The sequence below is a fragment of the Phoenix dactylifera genome, unplaced genomic scaffold (genome assembly GCF_009389715.1).
Source record: "Phoenix dactylifera cultivar Barhee BC4 unplaced genomic scaffold, palm_55x_up_171113_PBpolish2nd_filt_p 002717F, whole genome shotgun sequence".
Taxonomy (NCBI): domain Eukaryota; kingdom Viridiplantae; phylum Streptophyta; class Magnoliopsida; order Arecales; family Arecaceae; genus Phoenix; species Phoenix dactylifera.
The window spans coordinates 1-24,161 of NW_024069856.1; the positions used below are offsets into that span (position 1 = coordinate 1).

General features: G+C 38.2%; 1 protein-coding gene, 1 long non-coding RNA gene and 1 pseudogene across 2 annotated transcripts; all 3 read right to left on the reverse strand.

Annotated features, from left to right (window-relative positions):
• Positions 1–344: 344 nt before the first annotated feature.
• On the reverse strand, positions 345–3,284 carry LOC120109767. Its single transcript, XR_005510556.1, has 4 exons — positions 3,080–3,284; positions 2,477–2,927; positions 662–747; positions 345–569 (listed from the first exon to the last, which is right to left on the reverse strand). It is a non-coding gene; the product is annotated as an uncharacterized LOC120109767 (long non-coding RNA).
• A 3,029-nt stretch (positions 3,285–6,313) lies between these two features.
• On the reverse strand, positions 6,314–8,057 carry LOC120109766 (magnesium transporter MRS2-F-like). The gene is made up of 2 exons (XM_039123459.1): positions 7,989–8,057; positions 6,314–6,839 (listed from the first exon to the last, which is right to left on the reverse strand). Exons 1-2 carry the CDS (start codon positions 8,043–8,045, stop codon positions 6,558–6,560), a joined length of 339 nt encoding a protein of 112 aa, XP_038979387.1. The 5' UTR covers positions 8,046–8,057; the 3' UTR covers positions 6,314–6,557.
• A 6,737-nt stretch (positions 8,058–14,794) lies between these two features.
• LOC120109765 lies at positions 14,795–18,341 on the reverse strand (annotated as a pseudogene).
• Positions 18,342–24,161: the final 5,820 nt, after the last annotated feature.

A 24,161-nucleotide genomic window follows, 5' to 3' on the forward strand; every position in this document is an offset into this window, starting at 1 on the left:
TAAACTGCATGGAAGAAACTTCAAGTATAGACACTACCTTTCAGTGGGGACAGCTGGCACACAATGCTTTGCCACATCAGCACCATTGCCATTTAAGACAAGCACAGAACTGCGAAGTGAAAAAAGATATGAAAAAAAGCAAAATCCTATTTTAAACTGTTTAGAACCTATTATAGTTAAGCTTGTCCAGAGGTATGTGTACTACCAATAGCAGTTAACATAAGTAGCATCATAGTGATAAACAAAGGAGATAATAAGCATACCCAACAGGTAGAGGTATTGCGGTAGATCCTGAGAATTCTCCTGGTCCATTATTTTAAGTTCTCTGCCAAATAAAATACACTTCGATAGCAAGGAGACAGTGCAAAAAGGCCGGAGGAAGTCATGATGATCTATGTGAGGAGGAATGCAGTCATCTTTATCATATATGTTGATGATGCAACTATCAGGGACACAAGTGGGAGGAAGGACATGCCATGCAACCATTCTCTTGATCATTGTTTTTAATAAGGGCGGCATAGGATCTACTTCCTCATCCTGTATTATGCCTGGAGGATTCCATAATTGTCCTGCAAAGTACATAACTTGTGGTAAGAATCACATCGGCCAACATAGCTATAAAGGTGGAAATGCTGCGAGTTATGGCAAGCAATACACATACCACTGCATAGTTGTAGCAGCATCCAAATTGTATCGTTACACGCCCCTTCCCACGCATCCATTTTCGTGGTTCCGAATATGTGCGTCCTAGGGCCAAAAAATCAAAGTTTAAATAAGAGAATCAAAAGTTAATTACCCATGCAATTTTACATTAAAAATATGAAAAAAATATAAGATATAGTTCGATGCATAACTTTCCATATTTTAATACTGAAACACAAGTGACAGAACAACAAATTCCATAAAATTTAGTACATAAAATCAAGTATTGAGATTCAAATAGCAGTAGCTTGTATATTTGTTACTTATGTGTAACACAGTAACCATTCATTGCAATGTAAGTCCTGAACAAAACTTATGGTAATTGCTAATGTTCTTAACAAGTTGATCTAACAGTCTGTTAACTCTTATTTTAGATAAGTCAAAATGAAATTAATGAATAAGTTTTCCATGGAGTGTGGAAGTTATCTGATGCATGTGCATCAACAGGGCACCTGACATAGTTTCTCCACACTCAACTGACATGCAAGTAAAAAATTTGCTGCAACTCTTCTCCTCCTGTTACCAACATTACACAAGAGAATAAAGATTGCACAAAACAGTGAGCGTTTTGATGGATATAACATTTCCTTCTTCCATGCACCATATGTTCTGCAAGTCCGGGCAGAAGGATAGCATATTGATGATAGCATCCTTAAAAATGAAAATGAATTTCAGAAAAAGAGCTTTGATTACATTCTATATCAGTCAGAATATTTGCAAGGAATAAAGATAGCTAACACTAGAAACTGTCAATGGCAGCTCTAAAGCTACTTAAATACCAGAACCAGTCAATGTCAGTGAAGTGTTTTTTCAAGAAAGTATTGAACTCGTGATGATAAATGAACATCAGGTGTATGTCCGTCATCTTCATGCAGTAAATGAGCCAAAGCGGGGAGAGAATATTATACTGTTTGCCATGGGATGTTAATTCCCTCAATGATGCAGTCTAGTTAATAAACGGGGCCCCAATTTTAATCAAGGTGATCAAAAGAGTTCTGACTATAAATATAGAAGGACAGGAGATCTCCCCAGACCACGAAGGATTTCTTTTACAGGCTTCAAAAAAAAAAAATGTTTCATCAAATAAACCATATATCAAATCTTCAGAGAAGGTTGTATAAAAGCTTTTGAATGATCTCTTCAGAGACATCTGATAGAGAACAAAAAAAAAAAGGAAGACTTTGAATAAATCTCTTGTTGAATTTCTTTTTTCATAACTCCAAGTTTTATCCTATAACTAAAAAGCTTATAACATTAATATATTGAACATATTTTCTAACTGGTAGTTCACATGCAAGATAAAGGCCTTGATTACATCTCATGCTACTGTTCTCTTCGTGCCAGCAAGAAGCTTATATATTGAGAGCTCTTAACATTAAAGTTAACAAAATTCCCAAGTGGCAGTCTGCATACAGGATATTTATTTATCAAAGAGTTTATGATTGTTCTACACCATGCCATGATTTTTTCCCTATAATAGCAAAATTGTGCCTCATCTACACTTTCATGTAATTAATAAATTTTTCTATACTACAATAGCAAATTTGTGCATTGATCTATGCATATCAGAATCGTAACTAGATTTGCACGTAGCACAAAATCAAGATTATATTTTATAACGATAAAGCAAATAACATTTTCCATGGCGATTCTAGTATGACACAATGCAGTGCAAGACCATAAAAAACTCTTGGCAATTGGCATAGCAGTAACCAGCGCCTGTATGTTCTTATCACCACAAATAAAAGTGCAAGAAGGGTAACCAAGATCATACTTCTGAGTTGCCGATTCCTCCCCTTCTCCTGGACATCGTAGACGCAAGCCACAATCCTCTTCTGCTCCGCTGCACTAAAAACTCCAGTATGAAAGCTCGAGCCCCTCGAGCACATTGATCCACCGGCCATCGACCCTCTCCATGTGCTTGAAGTCCCTTCTTCCTCCCTACCATCGAGAACCTTATCGCCTCCCTCTGATCCCTCGACAACGGAGTCCCTCCACTGGCCCTAGCCTTCTCCGCCGCGCCCGCCAAATCATCTCCTTCCTCCAGCGACCTCGAACTCGAATTGTTGAATTGCCGGTTGTGCTGCCCAGGCGTCCGGCCCCAATCGGAAGCCGGCGAGCTCCCGGTCGACCTCGCCGACGAAGAGTTGGATCGATACCCGCCATTAATCGAAGCAGGGGATCTTCCTTTCCGCCACGCCTGATCGAAACCTTATCAAGTTTTCCTGAAAGATAAAGGCAAGATTGTGATCTTGGATCCCAATAAAGAAAAAAAAAAAAGAATCGCAAGAGGTGGAAGATTTCGCAACTGGATCAAAATAGAGATGAAAATTAGAAATTAATCCCCTAACATGGGAGAGAATTTGGAACAACTAACCGTCAAGGTTGTCGACGGCGGGAGGGGATGCGCCTTCAGCCATGGCGCCGCTCGGGAAGAAGAGTAGAATCGGTTCAACAGAGAGATTGGGTTATGGAGTTTGTGAGGCTTCGGAATTAGGGTTTTGTAATTTATGCAGGAAAGGGGAGAGCGAGAGAGAGAGAGTTTCTGAGTTTCGGAATAAGGGTTTTGCACTTATAGAAGAAAGGAGAGAGAGAGAGAGTAGATTAGCTGTTGGAGTTGGACGCGGATTGGATTAGCAGCGCTTTATGCGCTTTCCGGTTGTCCGACGTGGCAAAGGCCGCCAAAGCGGTAGCGACGGATCTCGCTCGGGAGATGGGCTGGTGGGGGCCCACTAGATTGGTCAAGAGGAGAGCTTTTAACATGTTGGATTTATTTATTTATTAAGAACATGGAGGGAAAACCCAGTAGGATTCATGATCTTGCGGCCTTATAAAGTCTGCGTTGTTGTTGTTGTCTCATACCTCCCTGTTTTCAGGCCAACCAATACTCCACATCAAGAGCCATGGAAAACTAGGATTCTTATATGGTGATTAGCTTCACATTAGACCCCCCACTCCAGGGAACTCTTTAAGATAAATTTTGGTAACAATATTAGAAAACGATTGATGTGGAGGAGGGAAAAGAATCTTTACTACAAATGTTTCTATTGCCAAATTTATTGCTACTGGGATGGGCTAGTATGTGCAGTTAATTACTCATCTTTATGCAAGATATGTATGGTTCGAAGGCGATTCTGGATAGATAAACTACTTTTACCTCGATGTTTACTGAATGTGTCGCTAGTTGATTCATTCTTATGCATCTCATATTTTTGAAGAGGGGGATGGCATTGCCGACCGGTAGCACCTCATATGGCTCATAATACAACTAGCTTTCCATGGACTTTTACTGTTAATTATTATTTAGAACTTAGATTGTTATTGGATATTGCCGGATGTATTCATATTCGATGCATTTGAGTTGTATCTCAATTTGCTATGCCAAAGAAGGTTGGATTTGAGTTAGATCTATGTTGCATATGCATCCACCAAATCCACTTGCATAGTGGAATAATAATTATCTTTAAAACTGTCGGGGAACTTCACATAACCAAAAAAAACTGTAAAAATAGAAACAAATAATTAGGTTATAATACTAGTAGTTGGAATTTAATGATCTTCAAATTTTCTTTGTTCCCTGTATTCTTCAAGGAAATAAGTCCTTTCAGTTCATGTTACAATATTGGATTCCACACTACGTCAAGTTATTTGTTGCAATTTCATGTTGTTGTTCGCTATTAAAAGGATCCAGAAGCTGAAATGGACTCTGATACTGAATCCTTTACTGCAATTCAGATGTTCTCATTATATATTTCTTACCAAGTTTACCAAATTTTTTGGTTTAGTGATACCTTTTTTTGCCCCCAACTCACACGTCAATATTCTAAACTAATGCTGAAATTTATGCAGGAGAAGGACTGGAGTTTTCAGTACAAGGAGATATGGAACTTCAGCCATTTTACCGGCAATGCAACAAAAACTATGTCAAGGAATTTTCCGCTTCTCCTGTCCCCGCACTAAGTATATGCTACTTTGTAGTGGATAAAATCAAAGCTTAACCTTTTGTGTCAAGTTTTCAGATGCAGCTTGGAAATGAAACTTGCTGCAGGATTTTCTCCAAAGAATATAACGGTAGAAGCAGCACAGACAACAACACCCGTTCCATTGAATTAGATAGGTAATTGTATTACTTATGATGTCCGAGAAAATGGTTTCGCATTGCTTATGAAATATTCATTCTCTTACAAAAGATAGAACATGAATGAATCCTCTCAAGGGAAACCTTAACCAATTCAACTCTATCTAAGATGTGCTTGATGGGCAATTCTTTTAATAACACAGTACGAGGCCAGATCCTTATGTAGACTTGGAAATCCTAACCCACACCAAATTCCTAATAGGGTTAAGTTAATGGCGGCATGCATCAAATCATATGGAGAGAAATTTAAACTTATTTTCTTATGAAAAAAAAATCATCACATCACAAAGATCTCGACGAAATATTAAAGCATTCAAGGAGAAGTTTTTAATATACTTGCTAAAAGCTCAGTCCTCATTGATCATAGTTTAGCAGTCAGTTGAAAGACAAGGAGTTGATACAAGCACCAAATAGGCTGCAACAATGAAAGGAAATAAGGTTGCCACCATACTGCCGTCAGTAGCTATTGGAAAAGGAGACCTGGTTAAAAAGCACTGGCATTTATGCAACAAGCCCAGTAGTCCAGTGTGAGAACAAAGAATATGATGATAGAGAAGCTCTCAAGGAAGCAGTGTTGCTCTTGCCGACATCACCAAATGTTTGCTCGTTCCCACTTTCATGTAGACCTGGTTTTCCTCAAACGTTTTCCATGAAATCTAGCAGGGAATTCATCAAGGAACAGCAGTGTGAAAACCAGAGGGATTTTTTGCCACCGAAACAATCTTCTTCCTGACATGATCAGAGGGATTTTAATAATTTCCACCACCATTTGTACAACAATGCATGTCAAGATCTCTAGGATTTTTTTATACCCAGACAACCTTGATCTTTGGATTTGCAGACCATATCTTAGTTAGGTAGGAAGAATCCTCCTTTCACCAACTGAGACCCTTTCCAAAAGAATACCCGTTCTAATCTGATCTGTTGTCTTAATCATCCAATCAGGTGCCAAAAAAAAGTAATAGATGGGTAGATTAGATAATACTGCCTCCAAACAAAAATGTTTTTGAAGCCCAAACTAGCTAACTTTTTCTCCATTTTATCAAGTGGAGATATCGAATCACTTCTCCTAAGTATCCCCTACCGGAGGAAGACATTTTTTTCAAAGTATTTATGAAGTTTGCCTTCAAGGATAGCAGCTAGAGACTTGCTCCTCCCAATATAAACCCAAACTAGATCATATCTTAAAAAAAGGTAGCCTACCTGCCATTATAGGATCTGGAGAGGGTGGTCAGATATATGCAGCCTTGCAACTATGTTCAAAGAGGCTATTTTTGTATTTCGAATCTATAATTCTTCATGTCACAATGGAGCAACCTTATCATTGCACCAAGGCTCACCCTCTCCAAACTAGATCATAGTTTTGATTAGAATAATCAAACTTTTCAATCCACAAGCTAACTTAAAGAGGTATAAAGTTCATTTGAAAATGCACACAAGTTGTATCTTAGCATCCAAAATAATAGAGTATCATTAGCAAATCATAAAAAGATGATCATAATTTCATTAATTTTTTGAAATTGAACCCTCAGTCATAAAGCTGAGATAAAGAGCACCATCAAAATGGGATTCAAAAAATACAACAGAAAACATCATTATCCCGCCATGTTTTTTCACTTTAACATACTATCACAATGTCAAAAGTGGTCTCAAGTTTGCAAGTGTAAAGCACCTTCCATGTCAGCTCTATATATATGCTTATAACTCAGAATTGTGATCATTGCAGCAGTCCACTTCTCATGCCCAATCCAATGGCTAAAACATATAGGACGATACAGCCGCCTATGGTGCCAAAAGTGGTCTCCCAGAATTGGGAAAAAGTTGGAACATCAAATAGCGAAATACCTATATTCATACCAAATATGCTCACAACCACAATGCCAGCAGTGACTACAACAGTTGCGGTGGTGAGCATGACTCCCGTCTGTAGCAGCTGATTCTGTTTCTCATCTAGCATGATGTTGATGTAATCTTCTGTATCGTCCACATACTCTTTCAACTATGTGCAGATAGGAGAGACATTAGAGTCAGAAACCCAAAAGAAAGCTATAAAAATTACTGGTAAAACCAACGTCTGCTGTGCTGGTACCGAGCCCCGGACCAGTTGCCCAGCGGCATGGGTCGGTACGGCCGTGCGCCGCGCCGTGCCGGCCTTGTACCGACGCAGTAAGAGGCGGGAGAGAGGGAGAACGGGAGAGAGGAAAAGAGAGAAAAAAGAGGGAGGCCAGCAGAGAGCCAACAAAGGGCCGAGGAGCCGCCGCGCGAAGGAGGTAGAGGCCGAGGAGGAGGGGCTCCGCCTCCTCCGTGCGGCAGCTCCTCGGCCTCCGCCGGCCGGCCTTTCTCTTCTTTCCACTCCCTCTCCCTCCCCCCTTCGTTCTCCATCTCGGTCCACCGTCGGTACGGCTCGGGACACCCCAAACCGGATGGTTCGGGACGGTTTCGACAATCATGGGTAAAACTGTTAATTTAGTAATGGAGAATGTGATTTATTAACAAAACTACAAGAAGTTACAGTGTTACTACAATCTGGAGCATCAATGGTGTTCATAGTTGTTGTGGTCTACATGAAGAAAAACCTCAGCAGCATATCAAACTCGATGTATTAGAAGGACAAAAACATGAATCTATGAAATCTACTTGATTTTTGAGCTCAGCAAAAATCTTCCAACTAATAATTATTTTCAGAATGAGAAATATTTTTTTTAAAAGAAACTATTAAGCTGGAATGAATAGAGGCAGACAAATTATGTGCAGGATATAGCCTCTTTTACTTAGTAGATCAATGCATGGCCACGTGCAATGCACATGAGAGTATGCATAGAACATCTGATGAATGTCTGGAGTTTTGACTATATATTAGTCTAGATATAGATAACAATATTAGTTCTGTAACAACTATTCTAGCACTAGTACTTTTTCAGGGGCAAATTGGCCTTTACAGTGTCTATTTGGAACATAAAAATTTCAGGTATTTAAAATTTCAGTTATTTAGCCTAAGGTAGAATACCAATAATAGTTCTTGCAAGTTGCCTTCTATATTTCCTCTTAAAGCTCGGCAATAGTGATACTAGTTGTATCAACCACTCATAAAAGAATAAAAGTAGATCAAGGTACTGAAAGATTGCAAGAGAAAAAACAGGCTACATACATGGGATAATTTGTTTAGAGTGCCATCAATCTGCACAAAGTAAGCCTCTAGAAGCATCTCCAACTCCTGAATGTTTAGGCTTAAAAGCAGCTAAGCTTCCATGGCTGCTGTCTGTCTCATCTTTAAAAACTTCATCCCTGAATACACAGATAATTTGATGCAAGAACTTCCTTAACATGGTGAAAGGCATATATTAAGACATTAAATACAAGAACTATCATAAATAGTTAAAGAAGTCTTTATAAGAATTGTTAAATCCATAGCCAACAATTCCAATAAAATCACACAGATCAGACTAAATTCAGGCAAAGTAGTTGTTACTATGGCTACAATTACTTGTTCTAATGATCTACTGTAGAAAATGTTTGCTCACAATGAATTCGGTCAAAAGAGAAGCAAAGCTGCTATCCTTGTAGAGGAACAAAAAATATCAATATGGAAAATGCAATATTCAACCGTCAGGTCATCAATATTTGTCCTATCTGCAATTCAAGTGGTCTTGTCCAGGCTTATAGTCCTCTGGCTTGCTCCAGCAGCCAAAAAGGTAGACCCAAACGTACAGCTAGCCATATCAGGCATTACTTCCTGTTCTTTGCCAATTTTTGTCCCACCCTTGTTTCATGGTTCGCCTAACAAGTTCAAAATTGTGTCGAAATGGCAAAATGACCTAACCAATATATGTAATTATAGTAGATAAATAATAGTCACTCTTCTATGACCTACTTAGTGTGAACAGGCTCGGACAGGCTGGTGGTCATCTAGGTCCTTAAAAAGCTATCATATTTCCAAAAGAGGAAATGGTGTGCCAGCATATCCAGACTAATCAGATACATTAAATCCATACCCATTATGGACCCCAACTCACCAACCATGTCCGCATTCTACTTTGCTCTGCACATATAAAATAAAGCTTGAGACTTCTCTACTTAAATTTATGCTTCATAGCTTATCCAATGTGGACCAAGAAGAGGCTAGGATAATGATGATGAAAGGTTCGGATATTCGTTGATGTTTGTTATGCCAGTTTTACCTGTCCTTGGTTCACTGTGTTTAGTTAGATTGTTTACTTTGATCAGAGAAGGTGACTTACATACGAGTGAACCAAGGCTTAGTGAAATAGAAATGGTACCCTAGTATATAGGGGAAAAGGTGCCGGATAATCCTCTCTGGGCGCTCTCTAAGTTTCAAGTTACTGTGGCTCTAACAATGTTTGAGTTCAAGTTGTTGTCAGTGGGATTCTATTGGACAGATTTGTCCCATGAAGCACATTGCATGGAGGCACATGGAGTTCGATTTATGTTCGATCGAGTGCTAGGGTCTGCAGGCCAAGATAAGTTATACTAGTATGCCGACATCCACAACGCCCATTACATATAAAAAGAATAGATAAGTATTAAATGAAGAAGAGAAAATTAAAAACTAATATAGAATATGAACATCAATATAGAAGACTATATCAAGAAATTTCTTGTTAAAAGCCTTATTAGTTTTCCCCTTCTTAATATATTTTAAAATAGAAATATAAGAACAAACCAAGATATCATCAACTAACTTTCTTAATATAGAATCAGACATGAGGTGGGAGAAGCCCATCTCAAGCATTAATTTTGGTCCTTTAAGACATTATTTCAACTTTTTTTCTGTAACTTTGAGAGTAGGAAACTATTTTGCACTTATACATGCCCTATTTATAAGTTCATTCTCTTAATTCATAATTTATTTTCTTATTTCATTTATTTTAAGAAGAAAATAGTTCTAGTATTGGTTTCATGTTTTCTTTGTCAGCTTTTATTAAAAGGAGTCAATAGAAGAGATCAAAGAAATCTTGAATTTTGTTCCTTTTTCCTTCTTAATTCTTAGCATTGTTTCCATATGAACATTAAATTCTGTTATAATTTTCCATAAAAAAGGGCTAATCTGAGAGCTTTGGAAATAGTAATTTCATTCAACATTGTTTTTTCTTCTAACTACTCATTACTTATTCTACCATCTTTAAGTTATTTGTAAAAAATAAGATTGGCTATGATTGTGATGATGACATGGGTGTAAAGGAAGAAAATAAACTACATCCTAAAGCATTATCTTTCAATATTTTCTTGTTTTCTCATTAATTTGATCTTGAATTTATTTCTCGTCAGTGATTCTCCTCCACAAATTACTGCACAAGAATAAAAACTAGTTACCGATTGACATATCGTTCAGTGTTATTCCTTTTCTTTTGACATGCATTTTGCATGCGCATATGCTAGTATCAGTGAAAGAGGATAAGTCATACAATGAACTAAAGGCAGTCGACTAAAAGCAATCCACAACTTAACAGATAATCAGAGACAAAAGCACTACTGTTATTTGGTAAAATCAATCAACTGAAATAAGTAGATGCTAGCCAATCATGCTACCATTTTACTTTGGATTTCTATGAATTATTAGAAAGTAACAAAATATGGGCAGGTCATATAACATATTCACAAGGTTGATGTGCAATTAACCTTGATGACATCACAATGGATAATGAACAAACCTTGTTTACATATGTATACATTAGAACCGTTATTTCATGACATTCTATCAACATTTATTCACATCAATATGGTCCAGATATTAGACTTCATTCAAAGAAACAATTCAAACCGTTTTGTTCATAGCAATAATTGACATTTTCTCAGTGGTGCCATGTGGGACAAGCTTATGACTTGGCAGCATGTAATAGTTATTTTCAGGTTTGTTTTGATTGACTTAGCCATTGAAAAAGCATCTCAAATAATCACTTTGATTGTTGTTCATTGCTTTATCACTTTGTCTTGAACACTCCCAGCAAATGAAATGCTCATGCGACCTTTCATTGTCTGTCTATTATGCCAAATATTTTAACCACCAAATATGCAGTAGTCTGCATTTATCAGGAGGTAAGAAAAGTGGCGACATCAAAAGCATTACAAGGCATAAAGTCAAAGCATCTGATACAACGCTTGTCATTTTCTACTAAATGACTCTGCCAATGCAGTCGAATCCCCTCATTGATGAGGCACTTGAACCTCTTTTATTGCGATGTGGATTATTAGATTAACTATATTTGGAGTGTGTGCAACATTATTCTCTGGCCAACTGTGTCTGGATCTGCTGGTTGGCACCCCTCTCCTCAGCACACGCAGTGGGGGAGAGGTCCCAGTTTCAAATCTGAATGGTGGCATTCTCACTGTATTTCTCCCAAAAAGAAAAAAAAAATCTGAAAGCTTCCATTGAACACTTTTGGAAGTTCTATGCAAACTTCAATATTCTCGTTAGCAAATGAACAACTATTACGATGTTGTCCTTTTCAAAGTTTTGTCTCTTGCAAAAGAGTAGAAAGTGTTCCATGGAAAAAGTGTTTCTATAAACCCAAGGAGAAGCTTTTGGCAGAGAACGATTGGCTTTTGCTGTCTCCTTTGTTTCATTATCAGAATTTTGCTTTTGATCCTGTAGCTTCCCTGACCTTCATTTGGAGGCACTGTTGTCTCTCTTTCAGTAAATGGTGGCCTCTGCCCTCCTTTCCCTCAACAAAAAAAAAAAAAAGAAAAAGAAAAAATAATGGGAACACCTATAGTTCTAAATCCATTAGACTATAAAATTGCCTATTAACTTTGAAGATAAAATTCTTTTAAAGTTAAAACCTTATAGCTTAATAAACGTACCTTTTGTAAGCCCCAGAGCTCTCCGAGGACATATTTGTCTGTCCCATAATAGGACACATATCGCTCTCATCTATGTTCATCTTCTACAATTTCTTTAATCTGTTTTTTGAATTTTCATGCATCTTTGGTGATCCATGCAGTCCCTCAAGTATTGAATCAAAATGACATCAGTAAAATGATATGCTTGCCTTCAAAATGAGTTGGTATTTGTCTCCCGGTCCTCTTTTCTGTAGGAGGCAGTACCTTTCTTGACAGAAATCTAGCAACAAAGTTAAGGATATTATATTGTGGTGCCTGGAATTATTATTATTATCATTATTATTTTAGCAATGGCCATTATCTACCATCTGATGTGTTGGTTAAGATTTCTCTCTCTCCCTGATCATTCAATAAAACTCAAGTTACATACCTTTCTTTCTATTTCAAAGTCTTATTAGTTTGGTGTATTCTGCAGAATTATTTTCCAAATATGAAGATGAAAAGGATAAACTATATGCCCGTTACGAACAAAAGCGTGAGTAACAGTGTTTGTTTCCAGTTACTTGGAATCCATCCATCCTACTTTCAGCAGATGTTCAATGTTTATATTTCTGCTCGAGTTTTCAGGGAAGAAGGAAAAAGCTAATCTGTCGGAACTTGAGAAGGCTTGTGCTCTGAAGATTGCCAGAGCAGAAGAATCTCTAAAAAAGAAGAAGCAGGTATATGAATGAGGGATGTTTAAGTTAGCAGACTGTCATTTATGATTTTCTACTGTTCTCTAATTGTTTTATCTGCTTTTATTTGCAAAATTATCTTGATGTATTATAATTTTCATCCTAAGAGTGAGCCATGGTGCAATAGTAAGGTTGTTTTATTATGATCTGGAGTTCGTAACATAGCCTTTCTACATGTAGGAGTAAGGCTGCATACATTTGACCCCTTCCAGACCCTGCAATGGCCGGAGTCTCGTGCATTGCGCCGCTGTTTTTATCATAACTTTCGCCCCAAGACCTGCATTGTTATACCACTTTTTTTATACATTATGCCTGGGTGTTTAACAATCACTTGTGCATGCTATACAAGATATATGAATGTGGTTTCTATATAAAGCTTGTGTATAAAGATATATCAATTTGAAAGAGAAAAAAAAATGCGAAAAGATTTAACTGTACATTTTTAATCTAATATATTATTTTCAGAAAGAATCTGCCCAATATATTTGATTTTCTATTTTGGAAATATAGACGAATTGAAATGATTTCATATTCTTTTCCCTAGTGATGTAATTTCAAAGTTTATGCATGTATTCCACTTTCCCACGATCTACTTTCCAATGATGCTACTTTATGTCAATGTGATCCAGGATGACAAAATCTTTCAGTATACTGCGCAAGTCTCTTGGCTCATTTCTGGAAGGCGCATCTGATGATGATTTTGGGCCTGATGAATGAGCCTTGATTACCGGCAACTGCTCTTGGATATGGGGAAGCATAAAATTCTGTATATAAACCTTATTCCCTTTGACATCATCTATCTTCTTTAACTGAAGATTTTGCCCAATTATTGGACAGTGAATTGGGATTAAAATTTGTCAATGGTTCCTAGGCCCTAGAATCTGTTTTGTTATAAGAAATGGGGTATCTACAGTAATCATCACATTGCCTGTTTCTAGTTTTCCAGGACCTGGACTACTGAAACACTGTTGGTAAAGCAGATGATGTTAAATCTTTGACAAGGAGATACCGGGAATTGCACCAACCATTGACTTGTGTGAACCACAAGACATTGCACTTATCCTCAATATCTTACATGATGATTTCATCATCTCAAGCAAAATTATTCCTGTTACCAGAAGATTATACATGTTCTCAAAGAGGTTTTCTATCATCAGTTGGCGATACATTATGGACTACTCCATTGGCTAGAACAAAGGTAATTGAATGTCAATGACTGGATAATATCTCTCATAGTTTAAGATTTAGAGGATATGGTTTTCTCAGAACAAGGTTTTAGATTTTTAAGGAAGATTTAAGTACCAGATTAGTACTCTTTTCACTACAACTTTAATATTTTCTTTACAGAACGTGATCTTATGGTACTGTTTCTCTCTGACCAAAACATTCAACTATGCTTCTCTTGCATTTGGCTTCTGTAATGGCAAGATTGTTTTCTTGAAAGTTATGCAGTGTACCTTTCTGTTGCTCACCCACTGTGTTGGGCTGCATTAACAGAGTTCACATGGTATCGTAGTTTCAGAATTATCTAAATTTTTATTTATGATTTGAGTAAATAAAAGCAAAGACACTATCAGCTTTTCAAATCAACTGAACTTCAAAGAGCTCACTGAAGAAAAATCACTGGATTTAATCAAGCTTGAGAGGCCTAATGATCTGTAATAAGATACCGAGAGCTCAGATCCTATTGTGAATTGGGGCTGGGGCTGCCTAAGTAGTCACACCTGTCAATTTAGCTTAGAGGTTCGGGCTTCAAGTCTTGGGTGGTGCATCAGCATCTTCAAGTATTTGAACTTGGATGATCGTAATGTGTGCAGCTTTTCTTCCTTTCTCTATAAGAAGGGCAAATTCTAATTTATCTGTCATCAGTCAGGTGAATAGTGATGCTCCATAAATGACATAAATACAAATATTTGAAAAAGAAACTTTACATTCTTCCGGGATGGAGCGTCATCTAGATCGTTAGCAGTCTGAACTCCAAACCACACAGCATGGTGCACTTACATCTAAATCTAACGTGCACAACAAAATTTCAACATAATGATTTGGCTGGCTAAGAGCCCCCTAAATGACCCATTATTGATCGAGGGCTTATCAATCTGCACCATCTTTCATGCCTCACATTGCCCCACATGGGAGAGGCTCAGGTTTGAAAGCTCATCGGACGAGCAGCTGGTCCGATACAGAAGGGACAGTTGGATCACCATCGTGATCCATGATCGGCGAGCTTTGAGATTGCTGATATCAGGGAGCCCCAGATACAGCTTCAAAGCGCATGCCAGTTACGTATCACGATGGTAATCCAATGGTCGATAAAGTGCTGCAATCGGACCCCCAACAGACCTAAACCACTCCCATTAATCTAAAAGCATTCCCACTGACTCGCTTGTATTAGGACCATCCAGTTGCATGACATCTCAAATTTTACCAGCATGCTCCACAGAGAACATGCACCAGTAAAACTTCATCATAAGAAACAGTAAGTGTAACCTGCATTGACGATAGATAGATTACAACCTGATCATGGCATGCAACATATTACGGAAATAACAAAACGAATGCCTGACATATAACTACAAAAATATCTTAAAGTTTCTGTTGCTCAAGTTCCTGCCGCAATGGACGGCTTGGCTTGTTTGATCGGCCATTTGCTGAACTCGAACCCAGTGGAGGAAAATCATCTGAACCCAATTTAAAGGGGCTGCTAGAAGCCAGCCCAGCAATTTCTACTTGCTCCTGGGCCTTCGAATTATGGCTCCAGTGGCAGTGCATATGTTTACCCAGAACTTGAGCTTCTGGAGTAATTTGCTGCTGATTTGGAGAAAGTGTGTTAGCTACTTGTTGCACTGGGGATTTTATTGGTGGATATGCAAGAGGATGAAGATTCTGCAGAGCCGGGTCAGGTGAGAACTTGTAAGGAAGCTTACTGTCATCCATCTTTCTGAACGTAATAGAAATCCTGTGCAATAGGTAATGTGATAGAAGCGGTTAGAAATGCAGTAAGTTGCAGATATAATAACTCAATCACATGAATAAACTGCATGGAAGAAACTTCAAGTATAGACACTACTTTCAGTGGGGACAGCTGGCACACAATGCTTTGCCACATCAGCACCATTGGCCATTTAAGACAAGCACAGAACTGCGAAGTGAAAAAAGATATGAAAAAAAAAGCAAAATCCTATTTTAAACTGTTTAGAACCTATTATAGTTAAGCTTGTCCAGAGGTATGTGTACTACCAATAGCAGTTAACATAAGTAGCATCATAGTGATAAACAAAGGAGATAATAAGCATACCCAACAGGTAGAGGTATTGCGGTAGATCCTGAGAATTCTCCTGGTCCCATTATTTTAAGTTCTCTGCCAAATAAAATATTACACTTCGATAGCAAGGAGACAGTGCAAAAAGGCCGGAGGAAGTCATGATGATCTATGTGAGGAGGAATGCAGTCATCTTTATCATATATGTTGATGATGCAACTATCAGGGACACAAGTGGGAGGAAGGACATGCCATGCAACCATTCTCTTGATCATTGTTTTTAATAAGGGCGGCATAGGATCTACTTCCTCATCCTGTATTATGCCTGGAGGATTCCCATAATTGTCCTGCAAAGTACACAACTTGTGGTAAGAATCACATCGGCCAACATAGCTATAAAGGTGGAAATGCTGCGAGTTATGGCAAGCAATACACATACCACTGCATAGTTGTAGCAGCATCCAAATTGTATCGTTACAACGCCCCTTCCCACGCATCATTTTCGTGGTTCCGAATATGTGCGTCCTAGGGCCAAAAAATCAAAGTTTAAATAAGAGAATCAAAAGTTAATTACCCATGCAATTTTACATTAAAAATATGAAAAAAATATAAGATATAGTTCGATGCATAACTTTCCATATTTTAATACTGAAATACAAGTGACAGAACAACAAATTCCATAAAATTTAGTACATAAAATCAAGTATTGAGATTCAAATAGCAGTAGCTTGTATATTTGTTACTTATGTGTAACACAGTAACCATTCATTGCAATGTAAGTCCTGAACAAAACTTATGGTAATTGCTAATGTTCTTAACAAGTTGATCTAACAGTCTGTTAACTCTTATTTTAGATAAGTCAAAATGAAATTAATGAATAAGTTTTTCATGGAGTGTGGAAGTTATCTGATGCATGTGCATCAACAGGGCACCCTGACATAGTTTCTCCACACTCAACTGACATGCAAGTAAAAAATTTGCTGCAACTCTTCTCCCTCCTGTTACCCAACATTACACAAGAGAATAAAGATTGCACAAAACAGTGAGCGTTTTGATGGATATAACATTTCCTTCTTCCATGCACCATATGTTCTGCAAGTCGGGCAGAAGGATAGCATATTGATGATAGCATCCTTAAAAATGAAAATGAATTTCAGAAAAAGAGCTTTGATTACATTCTATATCAGTCAGAATATTTGCAAGGAATAAAGATAGCTAACACTAGAAACTGTCAATGGCAGCTCTAAAGCTACTTAAATACCAGAACCAGTCAATGTCAGTGAAGTTTTTTTCAAGAAAGTATTGAACTCGTGATTGATAAATGAACATCAGGTGTATGTCCGTCATCCTTCATGCAGTAAATGAGCAAAGCGGGGAGAGAATATTATACTGTTTGCCATGGGATGTTAATTCCCCTCAATGATGCAGTCTAGTTAATAAACGGGCCCAATTTTAATCAAGGTGATCAAAAGAGTCTGACTATAAATATAGAAGGACAGGAGATCTCCCCAGACCACGAAGGATTTCTTTTACAGGCTTCAAAAAAAAAAATGTTTCATCAAATAAACCATATATCAAATCTTCAGAGAAGGTTGTATAAAAGCTTTTGATGATCTCTTCAGAGACATCTGATAGAGAACAAAAAAAAGGAAGACTTTGAATAAATCTCTTGTTGAATTTCTTTTTTCATCACTCCAAGTTTTATCCTATAACTAAAAAGCTTATAACATTAATATATTGAACATATTTTCTAACTGGTAGTTCACATGCAAGATAAAGGCCTTGATTACATCTCATGCTACTGTTCTCTTCGTGCCAGCAAGAAGCTTATATATTGAGAGCTCTTAACATTAAAGTTAACAAAATTCCCAAGTGGCAGTCTGCATACAGGATATTTATTTATCAAAGAGTTTATGATTGTTCTACACCATGCCATGATTTTTTCCTATAATAGCAAAATTGTGCCTCAATCTACACTTTCATGTAATTAATAAATTTTTCTATACTACAATAGCAAATTTTTGCATTGATCTATGCATATCAGAATCGTAACTAGATTTGCACGTAGCACAAAATCAAGATTATATTTTATAACGATAAAGCAAATAATATTTTCATGGCGATTCTAGTATGACACAATGCAGTGCAAGACCATAAAAAACTCTTGGCAATTGGCATAGCAGTAACCAGCGCCTGTATGTTCTTATCACCACAAATAAAAGTGCAAGAAGGGTAACCAAGATCATACTTCTGAGTTGCCGATTCCTCCCCTTCTCCTGAACATCGTAGACGCAAGCCACAATCCTCTTCTGCTCCGCTGCACTAAAAACTCCAGTATGAAGCTCGAGCCCCTCGAGCACATTGATCCACCGGCCATCGACCCTCTCCATGTGCTTGAAGTCCTTCTTCCTCCCTACCATCGAGAACCTTATCGCCTCCCTCTGATCCCTCGACAACGGAGTCCCTCCACTGGCCCTAGCCTTCTCCGCCGCCCCCGCCAAATCATCTCCATCATCTCCTTCCTCCAGCGACCTCGAACTCGAATTGTTGAATTGCCGGTTGTGCTGCCCAGGCGTCCGGGCCCAATCGGAAGCCGGCGAGCTCCCGGTCGACCTCGCCGACGAAGAGTTGGATCGATACCCGCCATTAATCGAAGCAGGGGATCTTCCTTTTCCGCCACGCCTGATCGAAACCTTATCAAGTTTTCCTGAAAGATAAAGGCAAGATTTGTGATCTTGGATCCAATAAAGAAAAAAAAAAAGAATCGCAAGAGGTGGAAGATTTCGCAACTGGATCAAAATAGAGATGAAAATTAGAAATTAATCCCTAACATGGGAGAGAATTTGAACAACTAACCGTCAAGGTTGTCGACGGCGGGGGGGATGCGCCTTCAGCCATGGCGCCGCTCGGGAAGAAGAGTAGAATCGGTTCAACAGAGAGATTGGGTTATGGAGTTTGTGAGGCTTCGGAATTAGGGTTTTGTAATTTATGCAGGAAAGGGGAGAGCGAGAGAGAGAGAGTTTCTGAGTTTCGGAATAAGGGTTTTGCACTTTATAGAAGAAGAGAGAGAGAGAGAGAGAGTAGATGAGCTGTTGGAATTGGACGCGGATTGGGATTAGCAGCGCTTTATGCGCTTTCCGGTTGTCCGACGTGGCAAAGGCCGCCAAAGCGGTAGCGACGGATCTCGCCTCGGGAGATGGGCTGGTGGGGGCCCACTAGATTGGTCAAGAGGAGAGCTTTTAACATGTTGGATTTATTTATTTATTAAGAACATGGAGGGAAAACCCAGTAGGATTCATGATCTTGCGGCCTTATAAGTCTGCGTTGTTGTTGTTGTCTCATAGCTCCCTGTTTTCAGGCCAACCAATACTCCACATCAAGAGCCATGGAAAACTAGGATTCTTATATGGTGATTAAGCTTCACATTAGACCCCCACTCCAGGGAACTCTTTAAGATAAATTTGGTAACAATATTAGAAAACGATTGATGTGGAGAGAAAGAATCTTTACTACAAATGTTTCTATGTCAAATTTATTGCTACTTGGGATGGGCTAGTATGTGGTTAATTACTCATCTTTATGCAAGATATGTATGGTTCGAGGCGATTCTGGATAGATAAACTACTTTTACCTCGATGTTTACTGAATGTGTCGCTAGTTGATTCATTTTATGCATCTCATATTTTTGAAGAGGGGATGGCATTGCCGACCGGTAGCACCTCATATGGCTCATAATACAATTAGCTTTTCATGGACTTTTACTGTTAATTATTATTTAGAACTTAGATTGTTTTGGATATTGCGGATGTATTTATATTCGATGCATTTGAGTTGTATCTCAATTTGCTATGCCAAAGAAGGTTGGAATTGAGTTAGATCTATGTTGCATATGCATCCACCAAATCCACTTGCATAGTGGAATAATAATTATCTTTAAACTGTCAGGGAACTTCACATAACCAAAAAAAACTGTAAAATAGAAACAAATAATTAGGTTATAATACTAGTAGTTGGAATTTAATGATCTTCAAATTTTCTTTGTTCCCTGTATTCTTCAAGGAAATAAGTCCTTTCAGTTCATGTTACAATATTGGATTCCACACTACGTCAAGTTATTTGTTGCAATTTCATGTTGTTGTTGGCTATTAAAAGGATCCAGAAGCTGAAATGGACTCTGATACTGAATCCTTTACTGCAATTCAGATGTTCTCATTATATTTCTTACCAAGTTTACCAAATTTTTTGGTTTAGTGATACCTTTTTTTGCCCCAACTCACACGTCAATATTCTAAACTTAGGCTGAAATTTATGCAGGAGAAGGACTGGAGTTTTCAGTACAAGGAGATATGGAACTTCAGCCATTTTACCGGCAATGCAACAAAAACTATGTCAAGGAATTTTCCGCTTCTCCTGTCACCGCACTAAGTATATGCTACTTTGTAGTAGATAAATCAAAGCTTAACCTTTTGTGTCAAGTAGATCAAATAAATCAACACTTTTGTGTCAAGTTTTCAGATGCAGCTGGAAATGAAACTTGCTGCAGGATTTTCTCCAAAGAATATAACGGTAGAAGCAGCACAGACAACAACACCCGTTCCATTGAATTAGATAGGTAATTGTATTACTTATGATGTCCGAGAAAATGGTTTCGAATTGCTTATGAAATATTCATTCTCTTACAAAAGATAGAACATGAATGAATCCTCTCAAGGGAAACCTTAACCAATTCAACTCTATCTAAGATGTGCTTGATGGGCAATTCTTTTAATAACACAGTACGAGGCCAGATCCTTATGTAGACTTGGAAATCCTCACACAAATTCCTAATAGGGTTAAGTTAATGGGCATGCATCAAATCATATGGAGAGAAATTTAAACTTATTTTCTTATGAAAAAAAAATCATCACATCACAAAGATCTCGACGAAATATTAAAGCATTCAAGGAGAAGTTTTTAATATACTTGCTAAAAGCTCAGTCCTCATTGATCATAGTTTAGCAGTCAGTTGAAAGACAAGGAGTTGATACAAGCACAAATAGGCTGCAACAATGAAAGGAAATAAGGTTGCCACCATACTGCGTCAGTAGCTATTGGAAAAGGAGACCTGGTTAAAAAGCACTGGCATTTATGCAAGCCAGTAGTAGTTCAGTGTGAGAACAAAGAATATGATGATAGAGAAGCTCTCAAGGAAGCAGTGTTGCTCTTGCGACATCACCAAATGTTTGCTCGTTCCCACTTTCATGTAGACCTGGTTTTCCTCAAAACGTTTTCCATGAAATCTAGCAGGGAATTCATCAAGGAACAGCAGTGTGAAAACCAGAGGGATTTTTTGCCACCGAAACAATCTTCTTCCTGACATGATCAGAGGGATTTTTAATAATTTCCACCACCATTTGTACAACAATGCATGTCAAGATCTCTAGGATTTTTTTATACCCAGACAACCTTGATCTTTGGATTTGCAGACCATATCTTAGTTAGGTAGGAAGAATCCTCCTTTCACCAACTGAGACCCTTTCCAAAAGAATACCGTTCTAATCTGATCTGTTGTCTTAATCATCCAATCAGGTGCAAAAAAAGTAATAGATGGGTAGATTAGATAATACTGCCTCCAAACAAAATGTTTTTGAAGCCCAAACTAGCTAACTTTTTCTCATTTTATCAAGTGGAGATATCGAATCACTTCTCTTAAGTATCCCCTACCGGAGGAAGACATTTTTTTCAAGTATTTATGAAGTTTGCTTCAAGGATAGCAGCTAGAGACTTGCTCCTCCAATTAAACCCAAACTAGTCATATCTAAAAAAAGGTAGCCTACCTGCCATTATAGGATCTGGAGAGGTGGTCAATATATGCAGCCTTGCAACTATGTTCAAAGAGGCTATTTTTGTATTTCGAATCTATAATTCTTCATGTCACAATGGAGCAACCTTATCATTGCACCAAGGCTCACCCTCTCCAAACTAGATCATAGTTTTGATTAGAATAATCAAACTTTTCAATCCACAAGCTAACTTAAAGAGGTATAAAGTTCATTTGAAAATGCACACAAGTTGTATCTTAGCATCCAAAAATAATAGAGTATCATTAGCAAATCATAAAAAGATGATCATAATTTCATTAATTTTTTGAAATTGAACCCTCAGTCATAAAGCTGAGATAAAGAGCACCATCAAAATGGGATTCAAAAAATAAGCAGAAAACATCATTATCCCGCCATGTTTTTTCACTTTAACATACTACCACAATGTCAAAAGTGGTCCAAGTTTGCAAGTGTAAGCACCTTCCATGTCAGCTCTATATGCTTATAACTCAGAATTGTGATCATTGCAGCAGTCCACTTCTCATGCCCAATCCAATGGCTAAAACATATAGGACGATACAGCGCCTATGGTGCCAAAAGTGGTCTCCCAGAATTGGGAAAAAGTTGGAACATCAAATAGCGAAATACCTATTTCATACCAAATATGCTCACAACCACAATGCCAGCAGTGACTAACAGTTGCGGTGGTGCATGACTCCCGTCTGTAGCAGCTGATTCTGTTTCTCATCTAGCATGATGTTGATGTAATCTTCTGTATGTCACATACTCTTTCAACTATGTGCAGATAGGAGAGACATTAGAGTCAGAAACCCAAAAGAAAGCTATAAAAATTACTGGTAAACCAACGTCTGCTGTGCTGGTACCGAGCCCGGACCAGTTGCCCAGCGGCATGGGTCGGTACGGCCGTGCGCCGCGCCGTGCCGGCCTTGTACCGACGCAGTAAGAGGCGGGAGAGAGGGAGAACGGGAGAGAGGAAAAGAGAGAAAAGAGGGAGGCCAGCAGAGAGCCAACAAAGGGCCGAGGAGCCGCCGCGCGAAGGAGGTAGAGGCCGAGGAGGAGGGGCTCCGCCTCCTCCGTGCGGCAGCTCCTCGGCCTCCGCGGCCGGCCTTTCTCTTCTTTCCACTCTCTCCTCCCCCTTCGTTCTCCATCTCGGTCCACCGTCGGTACGGCTCGGGACACCCCAAACCGGATGGTTCGGGACGGTTTCGACAATCATGGGTAAAACTGTTAATTTAGTAATGGAGAATGTGATTTATTAACAAAACTACAAGAAGTTACAGTGTTACTACAATCTGGAGCATCAATGGTGTTCATAGTTGTTGTGGTCTACATGAAGAAAAACCTCAGCAGCATATCAAACTCGATGTATTAGAAGGACAAAAACATGAATCTATGAAATCTACTTGATTTTTGAGCTCAGCAAAAAATCTTCCAACTAATAATTATTTTCAGAATGAGAAATATTTTTTTAAAAGAAACTATTAAGCTGGAATGAATAGAGGCAGACAAATTATGTGCAGGATATAGCCTCTTTTACTTAGTAGATCAATGCATGGCCACGTGCAATGCACATGAGAGTATGCATAGAACATCTGATGAATGTCTGGAGTTTTGACTATATATTAGTCTAGATATAGATAACAATATTAGTTCTGTAACAACTATTCTAGCACTAGTACTTTTTCAGGGGCAAATTGGCCTTTACAGTGTCTATTTGGAACATAAAAATTTCAGGTATTTAAAATTTCAGTTATTTAGCCTAAGGTAGAATACCAATAATAGTTCTTGCAAGTTGCCTTCTATATTTCCTCTTAAAGCTCGGCAATAGTGATACTAGTTGTATCAACCACTCATAAAAGAATAAAAGTAGATCAAGGTACTGAAAGATTGCAAGAGAAAAAACAGGCTACATACATGGGATAATTTGTTTAGAGTGCATCAATCTGCACAAAGTAAGCCTCTAGAAGCATCTCCAACTCCTGAATGTTAGGCTTAAAAGCAGCTAAGCTTCCATGGCTGCTGTCTGTCTCATCTTTAAAAACTTCATCCCTGAATACACAGATAATTTGATGCAAGAAACTTCCTTAACATGGTGAAAGGCATATATTAAGACATTAAATACAAGAACTATCATAAATAGTTAAAGAAGTCTTTATAAGAATTGTTAAATCCATAGCCAACAATTCCAATAAAATCACACAGATCAGACTGAATTCAGGCAAAGTAGTTGTTACTATGGCTACAATTACTGTTCTAATGATCTACTGTAGAAATGTTTGCTCACAATGAATTCGGTCAAAAGAGAAGCAAAGCTGCTATCCTTGTAGAGGAACAAAAAATATCAATATGGAAAATGCAATATTCAACCGTCAGGTCATCAATATTTGTCCTATCTGCAATTCAAGTGGTCTTGTCCAGGCTTAGAGTCCTCTGGCTTGCTCCAGCAGCCAAAAAGGTGGACCCAACGTACAGCTAGCCATATCAGGCATTACTTCCTGTTCTTTGCCAATTTTTGTCCACCCTTGTTTCATGGTTCGCCTAACAAGTTCAAAATTGTGTCGAAATGGCAAAATGACCTAACAATATATGTAATTATAGTAGATAAATAATAGTCCTCTTCTATGACCTACTTAGTGTGAACAGGCTCGGACAGGCTGGTGGTCATCTAGGTCCTTAAAAAGCTATATCATTTCCAAAAGAGGAAA